Source organism: Balaenoptera ricei, chromosome 11 (assembly GCF_028023285.1).
Source record: "Balaenoptera ricei isolate mBalRic1 chromosome 11, mBalRic1.hap2, whole genome shotgun sequence".
Lineage (NCBI taxonomy): Eukaryota > Metazoa > Chordata > Mammalia > Artiodactyla > Balaenopteridae > Balaenoptera > Balaenoptera ricei.
Genome location: NC_082649.1, coordinates 8,112,393 through 8,136,391, shown reverse-complemented (window position 1 = coordinate 8,136,391; position 23,999 = coordinate 8,112,393). Strand labels below are relative to the sequence as shown.

Here is a 23,999-nt window from a genome sequence, read left to right as displayed (position 1 = left end):
AGCCCTGGGGGTTGCAGACTCGAATCCGCGAGGTTGAACCTCGCAGGCCGGCGGGGAGGCCTGGACCGGGGATCTGGCTTCACCGCGTGCATCCAGGTGCGCGGCACCTATCGGTTCTGACCCAGTCTCCGGGCCTTGCCCTTCCCCCCCGCACCCCCCCCCCAGGGCTGGAGATTCTCCCAGCCCTAAAGTTCCGAAGGGGAAGAGAGCCAAGGGAAGAGTGTGTAGATGCCCCCAACGCTTGAGTGCGAAAACACACCAAGTCACACTCGCGTCGCTCCCAGCACACTCCAGCAGGCAGTCTGCCTGGGTTCTCCGGCCAGGGATTGACCGGGAAAGCGGGTTGGGGCTGCTGGGAAAAGCTGGAGCTGATGGCGAGATTGCCGCGGCTATAAATCCATCACTTCCCAGGTCAGCTCTGCGAGGCGCTGGGACTAGGGCTGGCGGAGTGAATTCCTGGGCTAGCGCGCATGCGTCGGCAGGTAGCAACCCAGCTCTTTATGACCAGGTGAGATGTTGGTGAGCAGGTAAAAAAGGAGGATTTGCCTAAGCGATTCCAGGGAGCGGGCCCGGCCGAGCCCTACAGCCCATGCCCGGCGGGGACCCGTCGCCAGGAGCGCCGAGCCGCGATGTCCATACTTGCCAAAATGGGGGACTGGCAGGTACGGGGGTTTGCCTTGGCCGGGGCTGAGGTGGGCGGGGGTGGAGCGGGGGAGGGGGCCGGGCGGGGGGAGGCGGAGAGGAAGAGCCGCGGCCCAGGGCTGCAGCGTCGTAGGTGAGGCGCGCCTGGCAGCGCCCAGGAGCGTTCCCAGGAGAGAAAGAGGGCAGGAAAACGGGCGCAGGCGGCGGCCGCGGCGCCGGGGGCCACGCGCGCCACCGGCCTGCCCGGTGCTGGGGAGAGTCCGGCGCACGCTCCACAGGTGGCCCCGGGGGTCACCGGTGCTTTGCGCTACGGACGCCACCACCTCCCCCCCCCCCGCCCGCCGCCAGTAGAAACTGGGGTAGATGACTAATTCAGGCGGGGGCAGGGCGCAGGCTGGCGTGCAGTGCGCCGCCAGCAAGGTTCCCTGCTCGCTACGCCTCCGATCTCGCCCTAGACCCCAGGGCGGCGCGTGAGATGGGGTTCCAGTGCACCTGTCTCTCCTCGCGTCTCCACGTTTGGGGGACCACAAGGGAGCGTGGAGAATAGAAAGGGGTCCGGCTGGACGGGTCGCGCCGGCGAGCACGTTCTTTTGGGGGAATACTCAAAAGAGTTTGCGCAAAGTTGAGCTTCTCGCTCCGTCTTCTTCCCGAAGCCACTTTTCACCGCTTGGGCTACGGGTTGGGGTGCCTGGACGGGGGCGGTAAGTGGCGAGTGATGAGGCAGAAGGCCTAGAACTGGTCGAAACCAACGCCTCCCGAACTCGGCCCTGCTAGGCCGCGGGCACCTCAAGGCCAGCTAGGCTCCAGATCCTTCTCTCCCCTGAGCCCCGGGCCCGACCCCGGCCGAGGGAGCCTGCATCCAGCGCTCTCTCCTTTTACCTTCCAGACGTTTCCCCTAAGGGAACCAGGGCGGCTCTGGCCAGGTTGGTGAGGATAGCAGCCTCTCCCGTGTCGCCGATTTCATAATGGGAACCGCGGGGCCTTCTTTTCGCCCTAGCCAAGCGGAGGCCTGGTTAGGGCGAGAGTCTATGTGCCTAAAAGCCCGCGGGCCGATTTGAAACAAACCCCGATCCTCTCAAAGAAAATCTGAGGCCCTGCTCTTTCCGGGGCGAGTTCTTTGGCTTGTTTCAGATTTCGGCCATCAGAAATAAAGTTCAGAGAAGTCCCGTCTTCCCTACATTCTCTGGAGTTGGGGAAAGGAAGTCATCTTGCAGTATTTATTTCTTTCATTGCACTTATTCTTTTCATCAGCCGTGAGCTCTTTTAGACCTCTCCTCCCAGTTAAACCTAAATAAATGCAATTTCATCTCCAGAGTTAGACTTTGTGGTTTAAGGGTGCAAATCCCACATCAAACTCAAATCTGGGGCATCCACACCTTTCCCTCCCTTGCCCCTGTGGATCTCAGGGCCCTTCTTCATTCTCTTCTCTGGAGGGGAAGACTGGGGGACTCCTTGACGGAGGTCTTTCGGTTTTCCCCTCAAGCCGGGCGAACTTGGCTGCAGAATTCCTCAGCGTGAGAAAACGCCCGCAGCGCAGGCTCGGCCAGGGTCTGGGCCTCCAGTGGGTTCGACTGAGGTTCGGAAGCAGCAAGATTCCAGCCTGAAGGGGACAGGAGTGAAGCCTGGGCCTGGCTCCCGTGGGTCCACTGTTTGGCAAGCGGTGGGAAGCCGGGATCTCGGGTGGGGCACGCGGATTTGGGGCCTGGAGAGGCCGGCTCCTCTGGCTTTGGCCTGTTGGGCTCCTGGGGCCCACTGGGTGGTAACAGCTGGTGAAAATGGAGTCCTTCTCCTTCCCTCGTTGTCTCTTTGTCTCTCTCAGTGTCTCTGTCTCTCACACAGATACTCACTCTTCTCCCAACGCCCTCTCCACGCCCCCATATCAGACCTGGACCCCCGACCCCTGCCCCCAGGCCTGGCGCTGCTGTCCTGGGGTCCCGGCGAGGCCGGAGCATTGACATGCAATGAAGCGACTTGTCGTGGTAATGACGCTCACACACTACCGCGGCTCCGCTGGCTCCAGGGGCGACCGGGGCGCTCGCTCGGGCCTTTTCTTCGGCGCTCCTAACGCGGGCGGCGGCGCGGAGCCCGCAGGCCCCAATCTGCACCTCAAAGGCGCCCTCGGCGGGAAAACAACAACAGTTTAGCAGCCCCGGCGGGTGTGGAGCCGGAGATCTGCGGGGCTCGGGTCAGCCAGGGGGGAAGGTGGAGAAGATGAAGGCCCTGAAATGCCTTCCCCAGCCCACAGATAGAAAGAAAGCGAAACCTAGATTTCCCCCAAGCACACTGTGGCGACGTCTGGGGGTGTAAGATCCCCTGCTTTCCGGGCCTAGGCTTTGGCCTACAGATCGCGCTCTGGGGCTGCGGCCGCGGCTGGAAGGGTGTCGGTCCCCCGGGCGGCCCATCCCCCGACTTCCAGCCGCCACGTTGGGCGGCGGCCCCGGGCCAGCCCGCAGGGTGCGTGGCGCTCGCGCTGGAAGTTGACCATTTTGCGGGCGGAGCGCGGCGCCGAGCCCGGAGCTGGGTCCAGCCAAGGGCCTGTGCCGCCGTGCGCCGGCGGGGGCCGGACGTGCAGGGGAGCGCCCGGGGCGTCGGAGGGAGCCCCTCCGGCTCTCCACCCGCCTTCCGGCTCTGGTCTTCTCCCTAACTTTTTTGGAGGGGGGGCTTCTGGCCTACTCTGCCGGGCTTGGGGAATTGGCTGCGGTTGTCTGGAGGGAGAATTGCCCTTCGGCGGCTGGGGTGGGGAGCGGGTCCCCCTCCTCTCGCCTTCCTTCCACCTGTTAGGCAACGCTCGCATTCGCGACAGCCTTTACCCTCGCGGCGAGGACGCACCGTGAGACCCGGGAGGCCGGGAGATTTGCAAGCAACAGGCCCAGATGGCATCAGGGGTCGTTCCTAGAGCAACTTTGAGGCGAGACCTACTGTTGTTGGGGGATTTGCCGTATTCGAGAGGGAGAAAGGAGGTTTTGACATAGGACAAACGAGGAAGCTCGGCCAGAGAAATTAATTACTCTGTATTTCCAAGGATCGCATCACGTCTTTTTTTGGTCTCTCTTTCCTTTAAAAAAAAAAACTCTGTTTCACAGAAGAAAAAAATACAGAGCCCCGGTGGGGCGAGCAGGCCCCCGTGTGGAGCGGGAGAGCGGGGGCTGGCGGACCTGGACGACGGGGTGGCTCCCGGGCCTCCGGGTTCCGCGCCAGCCGGGCACTGAGCCGCGAAAGCGCCCGCGTTAGTAACAGCACCAAATCATGAAGGAACTCTCCCTGCTTTAATTAAAAAGGGGAATCTTGGGAAAACTGGAGCAGATTAGCACAGCGAAGGGTTGGTTCCCAGCGATTTATTTTGATGCATGCATGACACGGCGCACACATGTCGGTATTTCGGCTCAACTCCAGAAGCGACTGTGAGTCTCCATAGGAGTTCCGTATTCCTGTCCACACTGCACCCAGCAAGCCCTTAGCCCAAATACCACGTTGAATTATCAGTCGGCCCTAGCTTCATACAAATGAGAGGAAACTCATTTAACCCCTGGAGCTGTCAAGTAACCTCTTCAGGGTACACTTTTTATTTTACACGCGGCAATTAAAGGATCCCAAAGCCCAGCCGAGCGACTGAAGCCGTCTGGCAAAATCTCCAACCTGGGGGGTGGGGTGGGCTGGGAAGCGCGAAGCCAGTAAAACTCCCAGGGCGCCGCGGCCGGAGGTGTCAGCTGCCGGGAGCGGAGGCGATCTCTTGTTGGGCAAAAATCCTGATGTGACTTCGCCGGTCTTCGTTTGGTGGTTATATTTGATTGCGAAAGGGATAGTAATTTCTAATAAGATTGGACGGGGCCGAAAGGACAGAGCCGCTGGTGGAGGCAGGGATGAGGGAGAGGTGCTGAAAGCCGGGCCCCGGCGCGGCCTCTCGGACCCTGCGCAGTGCCGGGCTTTTGCCGGGGCGTCTCCGGCGAGGAGGAGACGGAGAGGAGAGGAGAGGAGAGAGGAGAAGTGTGGCATGGGGGCGGGGGCGCCGGGGCAGGGGCGCGCGGCGGGGCTCAAGGGAGATTTCGTGGGCTCCCGGCAGGAGCGCGCTCTAGGAGCAAGTTTGCGGCTTGGAGAGGCCTTTATACCTGGGTCGGAGCGGCCGGCGGCAGATTGTGGTGCTGGCGAGCAATTGGACTATTGTTGATATGCTAATGAGGCGATTAGGCTGTTGGTAAAGAGCAGGAAAAGGGAAAAGTTTCTACCATTAGAGGGAGATCTCCGAGCGCGCACGGGAGCTCTTTTCCTTCTCGCCTCCTCCTCCTCGCCCTCCTCCTCCTCCTCCTCGCCCTCCTCCTCCTCCTCGCCCTCCTCCTCCTCCTCCTCCGGCGCTCACCGCCCGCAGCCGGCACTTTGCGCTTACCCAGAGAGTAGCTCCACTTGGGTGCGAGGCGGAGAGGGGGCAAATCCATTCACGCCGATCCATGAAAATGCTTTGGAAACTGACGGATAATATCAAGTACGAGGACTGCGAGGTAAGCGCGGCGCTAGCTCAGTCGTCCTCGCGGCCGCAGGCTCGGAGCCGTACTTCCCGCTCCTCCTCCTCTCCTCGAAGCCAGCTGCGAGGTGCGGGTGGGACAAACTTTCCCCAGCGCAGCGCCCGCCTCTCCGATTCGCCCGAGGAGCGCAGGGGAGAAGCTGCAGAGGGAGGACGAGGACGTTCCCTTCTTTCATTTCCCTCCTTCGGAGCCCCTGTCCCACTTCCCCCCTTTTCCTCCTGACCGCTTTTGACTGTGCCTAAGAGTAGAGCGAAGAGAGACAAGCTGGGTTTTTGAAGCAATTGCTGGCAATTGGGCACGCGTCCGTGCACTCTGCGTGTCTCTCCAACGAGATTCTGAGGGCCCAAGTCACCAGGAAAAAAGAAAGGAAAGAGAAAACCCTTTCCCCTCTTTAACTTTGTCTCTGATCTTTAATATTCCTTCTTTTATGTATTCATTCTTTCCTTCCTTCCTTCCTGCCGTCCCCCCACCCGACTTTTCTAAAAAGGCCCTTTTCAATTTGGAGAAGGGCCCCCCCCCCGCACACTTCGCTCTCAGCTGGGCTGCGCCTCCCAGTGAGCGGGTTCAGTTTGGGGACACTCAGCTCCCAAACTGCTGCGGGGCTCCTCCAGGTACACTATGTTATTCAGGAAGTTCTAGGCAGTTTCTCTCTCTGAGCTACTTGGTGGGCGCAGCCCTGGGGTGGGGATGGGAGGCGGCACCGCGCGGAGCCGGCTGGCCGCCGGCTCCCTACACATCCGCCGGGCACTCGGCTGCGTGACCGTGGGAATCCTGGCGGGGCGGCCACAGCCTCCGGTGCGGGGAGCCCGCCCGGCCGGTAGAGCGCGCAGCACTGGAGCCCATTTTAAAAGCCACGATTCCCGGAGCTCGGCTTCTTGGGGCAGCCGGGGAAGCCCCAGGACTACCGGCCGGCCGGCGGGAGGCGCTGGGAAAGGGCCTGGCGGCCGCTGTTCCAATCCCCTTGCAACTCCCCGCTAAAAAGAGCCGATGAGTCACGGGAGGGGGAGGGGAGGGGGCCACGACCGGAGAGATTACCTAAGTAAATAATAGGTGGCAGTCCCGGCTTTTGCTATTTTTTCTTCTCTCTTTTCTTTCTTTCTTTTTGGCATGTGGAGCTGGGAATGTCAAGCTGTGTGGGCGCAGCGGCGGGGTCTTCACTTGAAATCAGAACCTGGGCTATGTGAACGATGTGTCACCCGTCCCCTTCCTCCTCTCCTTTCTGTAGACTATTTTAAATCTTTCCCTTTTCCCGGGTCCTCCTTTTTCCCCTCCCCCGGGGCACGAGGTGACATCCCAAGGGGACGGGTGCTTATCTGGGGACTCGTGTCGTGCGCGGTGCGGGGCGCAGAGACTCCATGTCGGGCCAGTCGCTTTGTTTTCAGGGCTGGGGGGTCCTTTGCGAGCTGGTCGGGGTGACACTGAGCCCCTAAGCCTCCTAGGGTGGATTGTCGCATCCGGGCTGTGGCCCGGGGCTCGGGCAATCACCTTCTCAGAGGCCGAAACCCCCGGCGGGCGGGGTCCGAAGCTCCGCGCGGCGCGAGCTGCCCGTGGGACCCAGGTGGGAGGCGATGCACTTGCACCCCCGGAGAGGGACCCTGTGGGGCCGCGTGTGCATGTGCGTGTGAGTGAGACAAAAACAGATGAGAAGCGAGAGGAGGGAGAGGAGGATAAATAGAGCGAAGGCTGTTTCAACAACTTTGCGGTGGGCGAGCGCCGGAGCAGGGATTTCGGGTTTCCGAGCCGGCTTGGGGCCGTCTAATTATGTCGGGCTCTGCAGGGACACGCAGGAGGCGAGGTGCCGCTTGTTCCGACACCCCGGCGGGCAGACTGGCAGCGGCGGCTGGGGGAGAGCGAGCCGTGTCATCCGGGGGGGCGGGGGGCGTCGGGCGGGAGTGGCCCAGCCAGTCAGACGGGTTTGCGCCGGGAGCCGGGAGCCGGTGCCAGCGGCGCCCGGGCTGGGCCGCTTCGCGCCTCTGCGCGCCCCGGGCGGCGTCCCGGCTCCCCCTCCGCGAGCCCCGGCCCCGGAGAGCCGAGGGCAGGGCGCCCGCCGCCGCGAAGTGTCCAGCCCCGGGAGTCCGCGGGAAGCCCGAGCGGCGGCCCGGGCAAGGGCCGGGCCCGGGCGGGGTGCCGGGCCATGGAGGAGCGGCGCGGGGGCGGGCGGCCGAACCCCGAGCCCCAGGCCCGGCTGCGGAGCGGAGAAGCCCGCGGCCGGAGGCGCCCGGGAAGCAGCTCGGGCGCCGAGAGCCAGGCGAACGCCCGGACGCGGTCCCCGGCAGCTCCCGGCCGCGACGCGCGGCCCCCGCGGCATCCCGAGGTCTGCCCCAGCCTTTTAGGTCTGATTGTCCTCGCTCGCTTCCTCTCCCCTCCCCCTCCCCCGCGGCCTCCCCCTCCGTGCGCGCCGGCTCGGTCCCTTCCCCCTCCCCCCTCCCTTCCTCCTCTCGGCTCTCCCTCCTTCCCGCCCTCCCCTCTCCCCACTCCGTGCTCCTCTCTCGCGCCCACACTTTCTTTCTCACACACGCACGCAGACACATTCTCCCTCTCTGCGCGCTCGCCCTCGGTCTCCCTCTCTCCCTCTTTCTCTTTCACTTTTGCTTGCCCTGCAACCTTTTAAAATGTTGCCCCTTCCCTGTGATTCGCCAGCCGCCGCGCCGCGGCCCCCCGCGCGCTCGCCCGCTCCCTCTCTCGCCCGCTTTTTGTCTCTCGCGCTCCCTCTCCCCTCCTCCGATTTGCTACACTGAGGCTCCCGTCAATGGACTGCATTGAGAGCCGGCTCCGGCGCGAGTTGCCTCTCCGCTTCACGCTCGATTTCCAGGCATTCTTCCCTTATTAAGTATTCGTGTAATATTAATAGTCATGAATATCTACTATTAGCAGGCTCCAGGAACGCTGCCCAGCGCGGTTATTAGAAGCTCAAGCGAAGCCGCCGCTAAGAAAAGAGGGGGAGACACGGATTAAGGAACACGCGCGCGCGCGCACACACACAGACACACACACACACACACTTCTTGCTTTTTGCCTTTTTGGGGTTTTTCATTTTTTAAGGAACTTTGAATCCTACCCGCTCACGGCAGGATAGAGACCGTGGGTTCGACCAGCTGAAGGCGCCGCTCGAATCGGTGGTTCAAGTTCGGATGGACCAGAGCGGGGCTCCAGCGCTCGGGGGAGCGGCGGCGCCGTGACCGGAGTCCCGGGTGGCGCGGGGCTCTCGGCGCCTTTTGTGTGGGGCGCGCTCGGGCAGCGGGGCAGCCGGGCTCTCCGGGCTTGCTTGTTGTTTTCCACCCTGACTCGTTACCCCAGACTCTTCGCAGATGTTAGTTCACAGTTTTTCAGCTATGGTGAGTCCCATCCCCACCCCCATCCCTGTTTCCTTAGGAATTTTACTCTGGAAAACCTGGGGCTGCGGAGCGGCCCGTCCTCCTAGCCCGGCTTTCCTTCAGGGCACCCCCTTTCCGTTTGCATTGCCCTCGCTCCTCGTATCTCTCCCTCTCTTCCATCCTTCAGCCGAATGCGGTACCCCCCATCCCCCGCTCGACCTCTCCCGGCGCGCAGCCCTACCTCGCCGCTACTTCCCAAGGCGTGTTTCTTGCCACGTTCGTCTTTATTTCCTCGCCTCTTCACGTGTTCCCGAGATGTTCTCAACATTTGATGCTTAATCCGGCTACAGGAAAAATGCTGCCCGGTGTGCCCCTTCTTCCCCTCGGGGTCCGGGGCTGAACCTCCGAGGGCTCGCATTGCCTGCAATCAACTCTGTTCGCTCGTTTTGCAAGCGAATTGCAATAGAGGAACCCAAGTCAGGCGTTTCTTCTGCCCTTTGGGGCTGGGGTGGAAGGGGCGGGGGCCTCCGCCCCGGGGTGCACCTCTCTCTTTTAAACCCAAGACAAGGCTGGATCTTTCCATTTGAAACCCAAGACAAGGCTGGATGGATCTTTCCATTTGAAACCTTGGCTTGACGTCCCTCTCTCCCCGTCTCTATCACAAATCGACCCTGTCCAGAAAAAGGCTCCTAACTGAGGAAGCCGATAAGACAGACCCCCATCCCGCAGTTAAGACCTTCTTTAAGCTGGTAACTTGAACGTGGGCTTTTCTTACAGCCCTCTACGAAATATGCTTCTATTTAAATAGTCATGAAATGGTAATAGCCTTTGAATGGGTATGACTGTTTTCCTCCACTTAAATGGAACAGGGTAAACAATAACGCAGTGGCAGGCAGGTTCAAATGCAGGGACAGAGAAAAGGCCGCTTCTGCTGTTTAATATTTAGTAGGAATTTTAATTTTGCGTAAGGGAGGCTTCACTCCACAGCTTAACGGGCTGTGTTCCGGGAGGCCCTTTTTCGCCTTTTCCCCCCTTTGAAAGAAACGCCTAAGGGAGAGTCTCTTGTGCCCCCTCACGGGCACAGTCGAGGTCCCTGCGTTTGGGGCAGGGCCCTTTTCACTCCCGGAGTATTTGCTGAAAAGAACCGCCTAGGGCTCCTTTCTCGCGGCGGCCTGCGGACGGGGACAGGCCGTTTCCCACGCAGCCCTGAGCCGTGCACTCAGTGTGGCAGCTGTAACTCGACGCCTGATTTCTTGTTCTCTGCCCTTGCCCTCGCTCTCTTCCAGGACCGTCACGACGGCACCAGCAACGGGACGGCACGGTTGCCCCAGCTGGGCACTGTAGGTCAATCTCCCTACACGAGCGCCCCGCCGCTGTCCCACACCCCCAATGCCGACTTCCAGCCCCCCTACTTCCCCCCGCCCTACCAGCCTATCTACCCCCAGTCGCAAGACCCTTACTCCCACGTCAACGACCCCTACAGCCTGAACCCACTGCACGCCCAGCCGCAGCCGCAGCACCCGGGCTGGCCCGGCCAGAGGCAGAGCCAGGAGTCTGGGCTCCTGCACGCGCACCGGGGGCTGCCCCACCAGCTGTCGGGCCTGGATCCCCGCAGGGACTACCGGCGGCACGAAGACCTCCTGCACGGCCCCCATGGGCTCGGCTCAGGACTCGGAGACCTCCCGATCCACTCCTTACCTCACGCCATCGAGGACGTTCCGGTAAGAGGCCCCGCGGGCGGCGGGAGAGGAGACGCAGACCCTGCTCACCCACCCCCGAGAAAACCCCCGTAACGTGCAGCCCGGGGGCCCGGGCTTTCCTCCCTGGCGTTTACTTTCTCGAAATCTCCTTTTGTTTTTTCGGGTGGACACTTTAAGGACCCACCGAGACAGCCGCCTTAAAAAAATGGAAAAGAATTGTACTTGAGGGTTCTGCCCCTAGAACAATGGCTCCTGGAGCTCCTTCAAACAATGCCTGCATATTACCACTGAGAAATTAGACGAATGTCACCGTTGACGGTACCTTCCCCTCTCGACGACAGTAAACTGTTTGGACGGGGAGAGGATCTAATTCCACCGCTGTGTCTGTCGTGGGGATTTCTCCCTGTCCTGAAAAACATGTTAGAGTCAACCAAAAGGGCTCATTGAAACGCCCTGGCCATTTAAAAGAAAGTGTGAAAGATACACTAGGAAAATTATTTTTACCGGATTTTATGAGTGCTAGTGATATCTGAAAGTTATGTGTATACCCTACCCTGATTAAAGAATAGTAAGGAGCAAGTCCGAGCAGGAGGACATTAAATGCAGCCTTTTTCTCTTCCTAGGGGTGCTAAGTGCTGACCTCATAAATCATTAACTGGGTTCCCAACGCCTCTCAGAACCCGCTACACCCCCATATTAAATGAATGTTTTGAGACTATCGGGCAATGCATTCTTTGAGTTCTAATTCAGTTATCAATAAATGCAGTTTGAAATGATTTCTAAATAAGCATGGTATTAGCGCATTTACTGTTTACAATGCAAACCAGGCTACTGATAATTTGAAAATACTTTCTGAAATTAAATTTAAACCAGCATCTCTTGCTTCAATTCTACGTATTTATGGTTTCCTCACAACCTTCCTGAAATGGAATTAGAGCAAGCCAATAATTTTATTAAAGCTGTAAAGGCTCTGTTAATGCTGCTTTTCTTTGGAGAGGAAATGTATCTGGATGTGATTTTTGCTAAAATGCTATTTCAAATTACTGCATCAAATATTGCAGCAATATGTCCGTTGACAGTTTAATGATTACTGCATTAGATTGCAAAGAAAATGGTCAGATGAACTTACCTGCTTGCTTGGTGAATTTAAAACATTATTTAAGTTACATAGGAAAATAGAAAATTTATTATATCTCTCATTTGGCCTAGTTAATCACTGAAATTTGTTGGTTATGTTTAGCAGCGTAGCATGGAAAGCAGGAAAGTAGGCAGTTGATCCAATGTGGGGTTTAGTAAGCATTGTGTGTGTGTGTGTGTTTTCATACATGTTTTTAGAAACTGATACTAAACTGTGCATTTCTTGGAAAGTAAAATGAGAGGAGCAATAGCTGAGAAAAGGGCCATTAAAAAACCAACCTGGAAGTTGTGATCATTTTAGTTCCCCTTCCCAAAGGTTCTCTGAATCCTTATCCTAGTCTGCTCCTTGGAAATATTTGAATTGCCAAATAACGTTGCGAGCTTTTGGAACTACTGTGAATTAGAATTGCTCTACTTTGCAAAAATTCCAAAGTGGCTGGTGTGAATTCTTGACACCGGTATAGTCACTCTTCGTGGTGAGATTGGCCTATAGGAGAAATTAATCAAAAGATCAAATAAAAACAAGGAAACCCAGTTGCTGCTCTTCCCCTTCCCTCCCCCACCTTTTAAGAAAAAAAATTCTTTCAAAGGAATTTGGGTCAGGAAAAGGGTTGTTTTCAATTTTCCCATTGCTGCAACAGTTAACCTTTAATAAGAACGACTGCCAGATATTTAAGAAAATCAAATCGATGGTGAAAATTATTTAATCATTAATATCTCAGTGGGGTTTTAAACTTAACAGTCTTCCCTGTATGGACAAGGTCTAGAAATAACACAAATAAAAGTATTATGCCACACTACATTTACTTTATGGGTTTAGGGTGCACGCATAAAGGGATCATATTTCCCCATATAGTTAAAACACAAGAACTGCAGCAGTAGTCATTTCTGAACATTTCTCAATTTAATTATACTTAAATCCAGAAGCACTTTAGGCAAGTTACAAATGAGAGCATTGAGTGTAATAAAACCTGTAATAAAGCAACTTAGTACCATCCACCCGGAATCATTGCGATCAGGCACAATTAACAGGAGCATAAATCCAAGACAGAATGGAAATGTTCGAATCAGTATTATTGTTGGACAAAGACTAGAGAAGGAAGTAATAGTTTTTTTAAATGGTAATGCCTGTGTTTGGTAACGACTGTGAAATCTTCTATCTCAGCAGCCCTGGTGCTAATTTGTAAACACAGGCAGACATTATATTGCCTGTCAGTTTCTGCATTAGAAAACACGATTTCATTTTACTTTCTAATCACGTTTTGACTCTAGCACACACGTATACCCATCCATCTGTAGAAAAAAAAAAAAGGAAGAAAGAAACCCACACTAACAAATCCAAATCTGCTACTGGACACAGGAAAACCTCAAAGGATTTTTGTTTGTCTTTCTTTTTATCATTTTCATATCCCTATCTGATATCCAATTTAGACAGTAGTCCTTTTAAAATTTCTTTCATTTATCCATAAGTGAAGGTGTGTATACACGTTTGCTCTTTATCACATCACCTAAAACGTTTCCAATACTCCCCTGTTACTCCTGACTGTCATTTCTATTGTGTTTCTCTGGCTTTTGCTGCCTGAACACTGGAATTGCTGAAGTCTGAAGCCGCTGAGGCGCCAAACTAAAGCTAGGTGTATTTTTAAAGGTCGAACTGACTGTGAGAAAGATCAAAACTCGGTTTAATTTCCAAAGAAAGTTTTATTCCCCACCCCCAGCTCCTTCAAATGTGGATTATTTGCTGGGGAACGAGAAATTGGCCGTGGGTGTACAGTGAAACCTCTTGAGCTGCAAAACCCCCAATTCCAATAAGCCAAGATGAGATGTTTATATATAAATGTCACTAGATGGGAGGGGGGACTTTGGAGTCTACACCTTCCCCTCCCCCTATCTTGCACGAAATATTCATTTCCTTTTGTTTTGATTATACACTTACATCCATGTGTATCCTTTTGTTGCAGCATGTAGAAGACCCGGGTATTAACATCCCAGATCAAACTGTAATTAAGAAAGGTAAGCCATTTCCTTCTGCATTCCAAGCATGTCCTTACAGGCACAGTGCTATTTAAAAGAACTTGCAGAGCTGTGTTTATTTTCTTCCAAGTAGGATTTCCTAAAGGCTCAGAATTAGCGAATAGATAGGCATAGAATAGCAATGCTTAAATGATCGGCTTTCAGTATGTTAGTAATGGCAACAGGCTAGCTTTGTTCTGATTCATGACTTGAACATTTAATTTAGTTTAATGATATCTGGACAAACACATGAAATGTGTAATAGTTGAACAGATTTGGAAGTGGCATTTCAATTTTGGAACGGTTTTAACAGTTCAGTTAATCCATTGCGTGAGTGGCCATGAGTGTTAAGAAGTGTATAATGCTAAAAACAGTGCAAGTAATTTAATATTAATATAGGAGCAGATGATAAAAAGACATAGCACTCCTTAGCAGAGGGGGAAAAAAATCTTTCATGTTCTTAAATTTAATTTCTCATTAGCTGTTTAAGGGTTTTTTAAACTTTGTGAATTAGGTTAACAAAAATTTGGCTTTTGGTTAAAATTAGCTTTTTGAAGATGTCAGGTTTATTAGCATAATTGTTTGCAGCAGGAATTGTTTTTAAAAAGTGTCAAGTGATTTGGATGGATTTGTAATTTGTGTTGTTTAGTGAGTAGAAATAAAGTTTACTGGATTAAATGCTATTCACTGCAGCTTTTTTTTTTTTTTTGTTATGGTGGCAATGTTACATTTCAGGATTCTAGGCACCACCAGAGGACGATGCTATATAAAACTGTTCCCATTTCTAACCCCAATCAGTATATTGTTAGCGAGTTTAAAGTTTCATTTTTGCATCTGTGAAGTCTTTGTCATGTCAAATTAGATGTGCAAGGGATAAATCTTAAGAGATGCTCTTTCCAAGTCGACATGATAATTGGCTCTTTTATTAGTAATCTCTCAAGAGTTCGTTTAACTCCTATTGTCTCTATTAGCCTCCCCAGAGCTATTAATGTCACAAGTGATCTATCCAAAACCTAGAGCCCCCCCCACCTCCCTATACGTCTAAAATATCCCCATTCAAGAGGGAGGAGTACTGTATACATGTATTATGATGCATACATGTATTATTATGTATGTCTCCATGTGGAATTTTAAGATGCAAATGAATACTGTATTTAAATGGTTATGAATGCATCTGAATTACACTGGTGTTAGAAATGTAACATGTTAGTACACTTTCTGCTGGCCTTGAATTGTTTTCTAAGTATGGTGGATCCAACGATGAAGAGCTTATAATTTTAACTAACAAGAATATATCCTCCCCTTCCCCCCTTCCCAAAGAAGACGCTTAAGCATAGGACTATTAACTCTTTGCTCATCAAAAGAACACATTGCTAGCTTTCCATGGTAGGCCTGTTTATCTTTCTTTCTCCCAGTTCAAAACGGGGCTTGGAATGGATTTCCAAAACTCGAGTCTTTTTCACAGATAAACATAGGAAAGGGCCTATTTATCAAAAGGATGGGGTGTGACAACAGAATCCACCACTTCCCGGCTTGGTGCCTTGAATGAAATGCCCATTTACAGGCCGCTTTAGCCATCTAAACTCTCGGCTGATTTTAATTATAGGTCTGTGAAGCAGTTTCTCCCCAACGCTAAACCCCTCACCCCACGAAAACTCCCGAGCCTACATAGCTTGCTCTCGGTTTACAAACGTCACCCCTTCGCTGCACCCCGTCTGGGGGCCACTTCCCTCGGATGCTGAGAGCCGAGAGGGTCACGAGTTCACCACCATCTCTAGACAGCACCCCCGCGGTTAAATGGCAAGGGTCCAGGCCTGGCTGGCGGGGCTGGGCCGCCCCCCGGCCGCCGGTGAGACGCGCCGAGGGGCACAGGCTCCATCCCCAGGACCGGGATGGAGCAGGGACTAGGGCAGGAGATGGGGAAGGAGGCACGGAATTTTCAGGGCTGGAAGGAAAGCGCGGGTTGCGGCGCAAGCCTGGGAGCCGGCCCGGGACGAGGGTCGGGGTCGGGCAGGGCTCGGGAGGGATCCTCGGCGCCCACACGCGGCCTCCCCGTCTGTCTCCGCAGGCCCCGTGTCCCTGTCCAAGTCCAACAGCAACGCCGTCTCCGCCATCCCCATCAACAAGGACAACCTCTTCGGCGGCGTCGTGAACCCCAACGAAGTCTTTTGTTCAGTTCCGGGTCGTCTCTCGCTCCTCAGCTCCACCTCGAAGTACAAGGTCACGGTGGCGGAAGTACAGCGGCGCCTCTCACCGCCGGAGTGTCTCAACGCTTCGCTGCTGGGCGGAGTGCTGCGGAGGTGAGGCCGGAGGAAGGCCCTGCCCGCCAAGCATTGCGCCTGCGCCGGGCCGGCAACGCGGACGGGCCTCGCGCCAGGGCCCTCCCTTCGCGGGAAAAGAAAGGGGCGGGGAAAAGAGCGTAGGACCCGGTGGGTGGGAACTGGGGGCGGGGTGAGGCGGCGGGCGCCTGCGCACTCCGCCGCGTTCCCGCGCGCTCCGTCGTTCCGGGGGCGCGCCCGGGTCGGCCGGCGCAGCGCGCTCAGTGGGACCTCTGCCTCCTCCCACCCCCTCCCCGCGCGCACGCGCAGTTCGCTCCGCCGCGGGCTCAGTCCCGGCCGCTGCAGCCGTGGGGCGCCGCGCTCCCGCCTTTTCCCTCCTCGCGCACACCTTGCAAGCCTAGGAGAACTTCCTCTCAGGCGCCTCACTTTGCCTTACCTCCATGTAGGGTCTCCGATTGCAGCCCGCCGTCCCTTGAATAGGGTTTAAGTAGAAGACAATGGTTTTCTCTAGAGGCTCCGCGCCACGCCCCTGGGTCACCAGACGCAGACCCCCCGCCCGAGGTTCTCGCACTAATGGTTCCGATGTACCGCGTCCCTATGTGTGCCAGGCAACGTGCGAGGCACGTTTGCGTGCATTATGTGTGGTCGCTACCGACGATTGCATGTTGCATATGTGGCCAGGGATTCTCGTCTCACCCGCGCGAGGTCGGAATGATGCATTTCGTAGATGAGATTTTATAAGGGTCGGCGAGGTGAAGCACCTTGCCTCAGGGCAGGTTTGTCCCTCCTCTGGGCTTTTTTGCTCCTAGGGTTCCACCCAGCGTTGTGTGTGGTGGGTCTTGAGTTGAACTTTCCCAGATAATATTTTCTACTTTTTCTCCTTTTTAATTTTTAATGAGAAAGTGGACCAAAACTTCATTCTTTTGACATTTATTCACATATCTGTTTATAGACCCAGAGTTCTGCTGTGATGGGTATATGCCATACAAAGGCTACAGAGTTTAACATCAGCTATTCCACTCTTTCCTTCCTCCTTCACGGTCATTTGCTGTCCCTTTGTAATCTTTCATTGACACAGATCTGAATCCGCCCTCTGCCTTTTTCTCCCCCTTCCCCCATCCCCAATATTGGAGACTGTTTACCTAGGGGAGTATAATCTAATCCACACAATTAAAGAGCACTTGAGTAGGGAATAAAATCTGAAATTAATTAATTTGCTGTTTTATTTAAACAATTTATCTTAACCACTTTCTGATTATGGGAGTCTATTTAGACATCTATTTAGAACCACCTCCATCGTCTCTGAAATCAGGGAAATTTTTAAAGGCTGATACCAACTTTTGACTTTTCCAGTTAGGCTGGTGACATGGCATGTAAACAGTTGGTGAAATGAACTTCCCACTGGGGCTAAAGCCAGAGAAAGAAACGTAAGAGTGATGATAACTTTGGTTACTCTGAATAACCTAACAGCAGATCTTGCAAAGACAATTTAAAGACCCCATTGGGATTTGTGCGATTGTAACAACAGGGAAAATATACAGTCATCAGTTGAACTCAAAAATACTTCACACCCTAGAGAAGAGAGCTGTGTTTATTTGTTTGTAGTTCTTCTTTATAGAGTTGGGAGATCAGAACCTTCCAACCTGCCACAATAGTTGCAGTAATAACTGAATACAGGGGGTGCTTTAGAGTTTAGCAAGCATTTATTGCCTATGTTCTTTCTGTACCATTCCTTCCTAGGTTTCCCTTCCTTACATATCTCGGGGCCAGGATCCTAAATTTTTAAAAGTACATTTTAGGAAGTTGTCAAAATGACTACAGTGTGATGCAGAGCAACCAAATGTTTTCTAAATCCCTTTCTCACATGTATTTGTGAAACAGGGCGAAGTCTAAAAATGGAGGAAGATCTTTAAGAGAAAAACTGGACAAAATAGGATTAAATCTGCCAGCAGGGAGGCGTAAAGCTGCCAATGTCACCCTGCTCACATCACTAGTGGAGGGTAAGTGAGTTCCCTTGCTAAAGAGAAGGGAAGTTTCTTCTGAGAAAATGGCTAATATTCAGTGGCCAGATGTTTGGTTGTATTTTGTCAGTTGGGCAGTTTCATTTTTCCAGAAAACATAGCCAGAAGTGAACGGAATTCTTTCGTGTCAAAAAACTATTTGCATTTATTCCTGTCCTCCTTTCCTCTTCCCCTCTGCCACAAAATTACACCTCCCTAGCCCAATTCTGACCTAAACAATGTGAAAACTTAAGAACTGCATATTCTTCAAGTTCCAGTCTCCTTTATAGAGCTCAGCAGTAAATCACTTAAGCTATTCTGACATCTGCGTTTGAGAAATGCGTGACCATTACTTCCTGAATTAATTTGGGAATCTTTGACCTGCATCCTGATTTAAGACCATCCTGAAAGCTCAGGGTTATATGCCCTTTTAGGTTTTTGTTTTCCAAACACATGCTCCCTTATCTCTCATTTAATTGTGCTTCTCTACTGGAGAGGAAGAAAAGTGAGCAATTTTAGACTTTGAGTTATTTGGATAGGAAAAGAAAAAAGAAATATAAGCATTGCAGAAAGTGTCTCATGTCAGCTTTTTACACACACACACACACACACACACACACACTCGCTTCTAAACCCCTCAAAACAAAAGCTCACCCTGTCCTCACTCGCTGTTCTAGATACATCAGAATCCAGTCACAACAGTCACATCCCTACTTCCTCTAGATCCCTCTTAAGTTTGTCCGATACTAAATTGGCTTAAGTTTGGGTGTGTTGGAATGAATGTATAGTTCTTTTGCATTTTCCTTTGTGTTCCGTTGGAAATGTCTTATGCCAACAGGAAAAAAAGAGGCACTTAAGTTATGGCGCAGATTTCAAAACTACCATTTATATTTAAAGAAGGCACTTAATCTTATTTATATCTTGTATTTGAGGAGACATAGTATAATCGAATTCAAGTTCTAGCTTTGTAAATAATTTTAAAAATATTTAAAAACATAAAATTGAGGAGAAACCCTATGAACCATTCGTTAATGGTGTCAAAAATGATACTAATGTGACTGTTAAGTCATAAGCAATTGTTCAGTGCCAGAAACTCAGCTACAGTAGCATTATATTAAAAATAATACCAGTACATTGGGAACCCACCGTTCTGACCCCGAAACAATTACACGCAGAGAAAATGGTAGTAGCGGCTTTGGGGGTAGTGTGAGAGTGTGCGTGGTTTTGGGGTTGAGTCCTGTAGCAGGGAAGCAGTTTCTGGAGAACTGTTATTGTTTGTGATCTGCTCCATTTTATGGAAACAAGCTCAGCGGAGAGGGCTTTGATGCTCTAATTGGCGCATGCGTTCTTCCGGAGCTGGAGCTAATGGCAGGAAGCCCTGCAGTAAAAACCAACTGGTTCAGGAAATTAAAACCAAAGATTCGAAAATCAACAACACAGGCAGACTCAGTGGAGTGACCCTCAAATCCTCTTGGTTAATCGGTTTGGATGAACAGATAATTATATGCGATAAAGTTAAAATGTAAACCCTTAGTCGTTCCCTTGCAGAAAAGCTCAAGGAGTAATTATGAATATCATTTATGAATGTGTTGATAGGTGTGAGGTTGGAATACAAGAAACATTTTAAAAAAGAAGGTGGGGGAATGTCATCGGGGTGGGGGATGAGGCTGGAAGGGAGTTGATGGGATTTTACATTTTCCAATCGCCTCGGCCTTCTAGGCTAAGTGGCCGTTTTCCCTGGGAAGTGCAGCCGCCAGATCCTACAGAGAAGGAAAGAAAATGCCTGAAATGGGAAAACAAGTAGTTTGTGTTTCCTACAACATCTGGGTTAAGAAAATAAGGGAGTTGGGAGGCAGTTTTGATCCCAACTTTTTTCATTCTCTTGCCCTCGCCTCCCTCCTCTCACCTCTTGCCAGGAGAGGCCGTCCACCTCGCCAGGGACTTTGGGTATGTGTGCGAAACTGAATTTCCTGCCAAAGCAGTAGCTGAATTTCTCAACCGACAACATTCCGATCCCAATGAGCAAGTGACAAGAAAAAACATGCTCCTGGCTACAAAGTAAGACATTACCTCTTCGGGGTCTCTGTGTCTCACTGTCAAGAGAAACAAAAATCAAAATCGTTTTTGCTCTCACTTTTGGCCTCTTTTCCTTTTGTGTTAATCAGCTCTGTTGTAAATATTGAAGTTACAACACAATCTAATAAACCATAATTGATTTTAAAGGGGCAATACAAGGAAGATTGTGAGCGCGTATTTCCCTCTTTCCCCTCTCTTTCACCCCACCTTCTCATTTTTTAAAAAAAATTAACGTGTATGGGGGTGGGGTATAGTAGGGATTTGATGGAAGCTGAGTGTGGATTTGCGACTCTTTCTGGTCAGAAAGACCAGAATCAGGTTCTTTTTTTTTTTTTTTAACTTTTTATTTTATATTGGAGTATAGTTGGTTAACAATGTTGTGATAGTTTCAGGTGTACAGCAAAGTGATTCAGATATACACATACATGTATCTATTCTTTTTCAAATTCTCAGAACCAAGTTCTTAAAGGAGTGACAGACTTGCCTGTATCAGTTTTTGTCTCTTATCAATATGTTCTCCAAGGGCAAGGATTAAGCAGTGGCCTGCAAAACGTTCAAGCCAGAAGCTGTCCTAGTTTCAACCCTAATTCCTTCTCCCATTTCTTGCCTTCCTTTCTCATCCTCCTCAAAAGTGCTGTGTACACACACACACACACACATCCACACACATCCCACAAGTTCTAGCCTACAGGCGAGATGTCAAATAGGTTTCCAAATGGCCCAAGTTATATTCCCATCGGTGCCTGGGCTGAATAGGCTTCTGCAGGTGGTGTGTGAAAAGAAAATGACTGTTTTGATATGTTTTCTGGAAATTAAAAGGCTTGTTTGGAAGCCCTTAATTATCAAAGTCGATGTCACAGGAGGGCATGGAACCAGAGGGCAGAGGCAGCGGCCTCAGGCAGGGCAGTTTCTGGCCTGGGGACACCAGCTGGCCTTGGAGGAGGTAGTCTGTCAGTGCTCCCCATTCTCCATCCTGCCTTCACAGCCCCCCACCCAAAGGCTGCTGCTGCCTCAGGAAGGCCCAGCTAGTCCTTGCTTCCCAGATTCAGAGACTGAGCTTCCCCTGTGCAGGCCACATCGCCCGTATTCCAACTTTTCTCTTAGCTTCCTAAACACACCCATATTCACAATTTCCCTAGACAATTTTTTTCTGGTGTGTGGGAAAAGAGGTGGAATGGGTGATTGAAATGTCTATTTCTTCTTCCGCAAACCACTCTGAATTATCCCCAAGTAACATTTTTTTTTTTTTGGTGACTTTTATTTTTAAAGGCAAAATAATCCCAAGAAAAGTTTTGCCTTTCTTGTCCACATCCACCCTGATCTGAAGGTGAATGAGTGGAGAGTTCATCCCCCCAAACTGCTGCCGAGGTCTCTAGAAGATTAGGGAAGAGGGGGCTCTATAGTATTTTGAGCAGAACAGCTGATGGGTGCATGCTATTGGCTGTGGAAGAGATGCTTGCGTTTCTGACTCCTTGCCCCTCTGACTCACCTTTGTTTCTCTCCTAACGTGTAAAATGTTTTCTTGCGTCTAGGATGCTTTTGGTGTGAGCGAGAGAGGAGGGGGTTAGAAGTTTGGTGCAGCTGAGAGGTGAGAGAGACACACACACACACAGAAAGACAAGAGAGAGGCATTTGTGGACGTGTTTAAGGAGCAGGAGATGTTCAGGTGGACTCAGAGGTGGCTGGGTCTCCCCACATGCGCCCCTCCCCGCCCAGTCTGTCTCTGGGGCTTTGGGTCAGGTCAGGTGTCGGCGTGATCCAGGCAGAGAGAGGTAACGGCAGGGAGCGAGGTTTTCTCTGCTGCCGATGCTGCTAGCTGCCGAGCCTCATGTCTCTCTCTCTCTCTCTCTCTCTCCGCTCCACTTGTGCTGCAGACAGATATGCAAGGAGTTCACCGACCTGCTGGCTCAGGACCGATCTCCCCTGGGGAACTCGAGGCCCAACCCCATCCTGGAGCCCGGCATCCAGAGCTGCTTGACCCACTTCAACCTCATCTCCCACGGCTTCGGCAGCCCGGCGGTGTGCGCCGCGGTCACGGCCCTGCAGAACTATCTCACCGAGGCCCTCAAGGCCATGGACAAAATGTACCTCAGCAACAACCCGAACAGCCACACGGACAGCAGCGCCAAAAGCAGTGACAAAGAGGAGAAACACAGAAAGTGAGGCGCTCCTCCTGCCCCGCCCCCTGCCCGCGCCGCCTCCCCGGCCCCAGCGCGCCCACCCACTCCATCTCCATCTCCATCATCTCCATCTGCATCATCTCCATCATCTCCATCTGCATCATCTCCATCTCCATCTGCATCATCTTCATCTCCATTTCCATCTGCATCATCTCCATCTCCATCTCCATCTCCATCACCCCCCACCGATCACCACCGGCAGGTGACAGCTCCGGGATCAGCAACCCCCCACTGCTGCTACTGCTGCTGCTGCTGCCGCCGCTGCCGCCACCGCCTTCGGTCCGGAGTCTCGGGGTCCCGGGGACGGCGCTCCACTGTGAGCGGGGCGACCCCGCAGTCTCAGGCCCCGGCCCCGACTTCCTCCATCAGCACCAACTCCCCTTTGCCCTCGTGTGGAGCCTAAGAGAACAGAACAGGCCGTGAAGCCAGCAAAGAAAAGTTCTGTCGGAGTTTGTGAACCTTTTTTTTTTTTAAAACTAACAAATCAACAACGACAACAAAAAAAATTTAAAACTTTTTTTTTTAGAAAAAAGAACGTAAAAATTAAAAAAAAATTATATGAGCTTCATGGGACGGAATCACCACCTTCTCTTACATACTTCAGATTGTAGCCATACTAAAAAAAAAGAAAAAGAAAAAACAAGGCAAAAAAGGCTAATGACATTTTTATCAGTATTGTGAATAAACTTGAACACAGATACTCGAAGTTCCATGTCTTGTCTTCAGTTCTAGAAGTTTTCCCTCTTCAAGGTAAAGCGACCAACTTGAACTCTCTCTGGCAACACGATTCACAGTTCTATAAGGGAATCAGTGTTCACGTCTCTGTATATATTTATTTATGTGTAATTTAATGGGAATTGTAAATATGGTGAGTCTGTTTTAAGCCTTTTTTTTTTTTTTTTTAATTTATCTGGTGATCTCGTTTACCTCTTGTTTAGTGGGTTTTGAATCTTCCCTATTAGTTCTTCATGTGGTTCATGGTACTTATTTAGGAATCCAAGGTTTGGGGGATTTTTTTTCCTCTGGTATTCATGAATTTAGCCCTGTTGTAGCATGTTAAAAATGACAATGAAACAGCTGAACAAATAAAAAAAGTAAAATAAAATTTTATAAATAATTAGTATTACATTTAGCTTTTCATTGAACTGAAAGAAAAAAGTGCTATTGGACCCTGGAAAGATTTTTAACTTGAGTGGTTTGATAACCGTTCTATGTATTGTGGGGAGAAAAAAAAAAGTTTATTTTATTCCACTGTCCTCCCTTAAAAGCATCATTTGAGCAATAAATGAGTATTGTCTTTAAACCAAGGGTTAGGGATTTCCCCCCCTCCTCTTTTTGTTCAAAGAACTTCAAACATTTGGGACCACCTGGTATTCTGTATTTTCACTGGCCATTTTGGAAGCAGTTCTAGCTGTATTGTACTGAGTTGTGCTGGCAGTAGTTTCCATGCCTGTCAATGTATCATAGTCCTTTGTTGCCCAGATAAATAAATATTTGATACGCTTTATGTCGATTTTTTTTATTCAGTGGCTGTCTTTACCCAGGCGTATTTTTGTTCTTGGCAGTATTTTTTATTCAGTATGGTTACAGTAATTGAGTTTAACTCTCCCTTGGCAATTGCTCCTTGCAATAAGCAGCTGAACCCATTGTTTCCCTCAAGTATAATAAAAACTTACTTTCAACTTGGAGTTCAGAGCAGGGTATCATTTAGATATTCCACTGAGTCTGTATTCAGACAAATGACACAATAAAACCCAATGTATTCTTTTGGATAAAAGATTGTTTGTACTGCTAAAGGAATGACATACTATCTTTTCCTTACTAGAAACATTAATTTTATTATTAAAAATAAAGTTTTATTTATGTTGATCCTTTAGGTTTTCATTTGTGTTTTGAAAACCAAAATATAAAACCTTCAGAGCCACACATTAAGAATGACAAGGAAGATGGAGAGCAGGCAGAAGAACCTCTGTCTCACCCTCCATAGCTACTTTGGGATCTGTCTCGGAGGATAACTGAAATTTGAACTGTTAGTTCATTAACACAAAGGAAATACCCACTTCAAAATTCACTTACTTGCTCTGGCTTCTCAGTGGCTAAGCCATGCAAGTGAGTGAAAACTAGCTCTAGTTTTCTGGGAA

General features: G+C 51.3%; 1 protein-coding gene and 1 long non-coding RNA gene across 8 annotated transcripts; one reads left to right on the top strand and one right to left on the bottom strand.

Moving 5' to 3' along the window:
- The first annotated feature begins 437 nt into the window (after positions 1-437).
- Positions 438-23,365, top strand: TFAP2A (transcription factor AP-2 alpha). Of its 5 annotated transcripts, XM_059937902.1 has the most exons (8): positions 438-662; positions 9,760-9,817; positions 9,957-10,194; positions 13,272-13,323; positions 15,392-15,623; positions 17,484-17,602; positions 19,519-19,660; positions 21,553-23,365. In XM_059937902.1, the coding sequence occupies exons 1-8, from the start codon at positions 590-592 to the stop codon at positions 21,839-21,841; spliced, it is 1,203 nt and encodes a 400-aa protein (XP_059793885.1). In that variant the 5' UTR covers positions 438-589; the 3' UTR covers positions 21,842-23,365. The 5 variants fall into 5 exon arrangements, with proteins under 5 accessions (XP_059793885.1, XP_059793883.1, XP_059793882.1 ...); XM_059937900.1 differs by having other exon boundaries at positions 9,760-10,194; XM_059937899.1 differs by lacking the exon at positions 438-662 and adding an exon at positions 4,823-5,135 and having other exon boundaries at positions 9,760-10,194.
- LOC132374322 (uncharacterized) lies at positions 4,052-8,910 on the bottom strand. 3 transcript variants are annotated; one of them, XR_009505641.1, is made up of 3 exons: positions 8,715-8,910; positions 5,024-5,298; positions 4,052-4,828 (listed from the first exon to the last, which is right to left on the bottom strand). It is a non-coding gene; the product is annotated as an uncharacterized LOC132374322 (long non-coding RNA). The 3 variants fall into 3 exon arrangements; XR_009505640.1 differs by lacking the exon at positions 8,715-8,910 and adding an exon at positions 6,195-7,171; XR_009505642.1 differs by lacking the exon at positions 8,715-8,910 and adding an exon at positions 5,686-5,713.
- Positions 23,366-23,999: the final 634 nt, after the last annotated feature.

Coding starts and splice junctions, on each gene's coding strand:
- TFAP2A (XM_059937898.1), top strand. CDS start 7,294: ATGGAGGAGCGGCGCGGGGGCGGGCGGCCGAACCCCGAGCCCCAGGCC. Junction 7,474..9,759: donor GGCCCCCGCGGCATCCCGAG/GTCTGCCCCAGC, acceptor GCTCTCTTCCAG/GACCGTCACGACGGCACCAG. Junction 13,324..15,391: donor TCAAACTGTAATTAAGAAAG/GTAAGCCATTTC, acceptor CTGTCTCCGCAG/GCCCCGTGTCCCTGTCCAAG.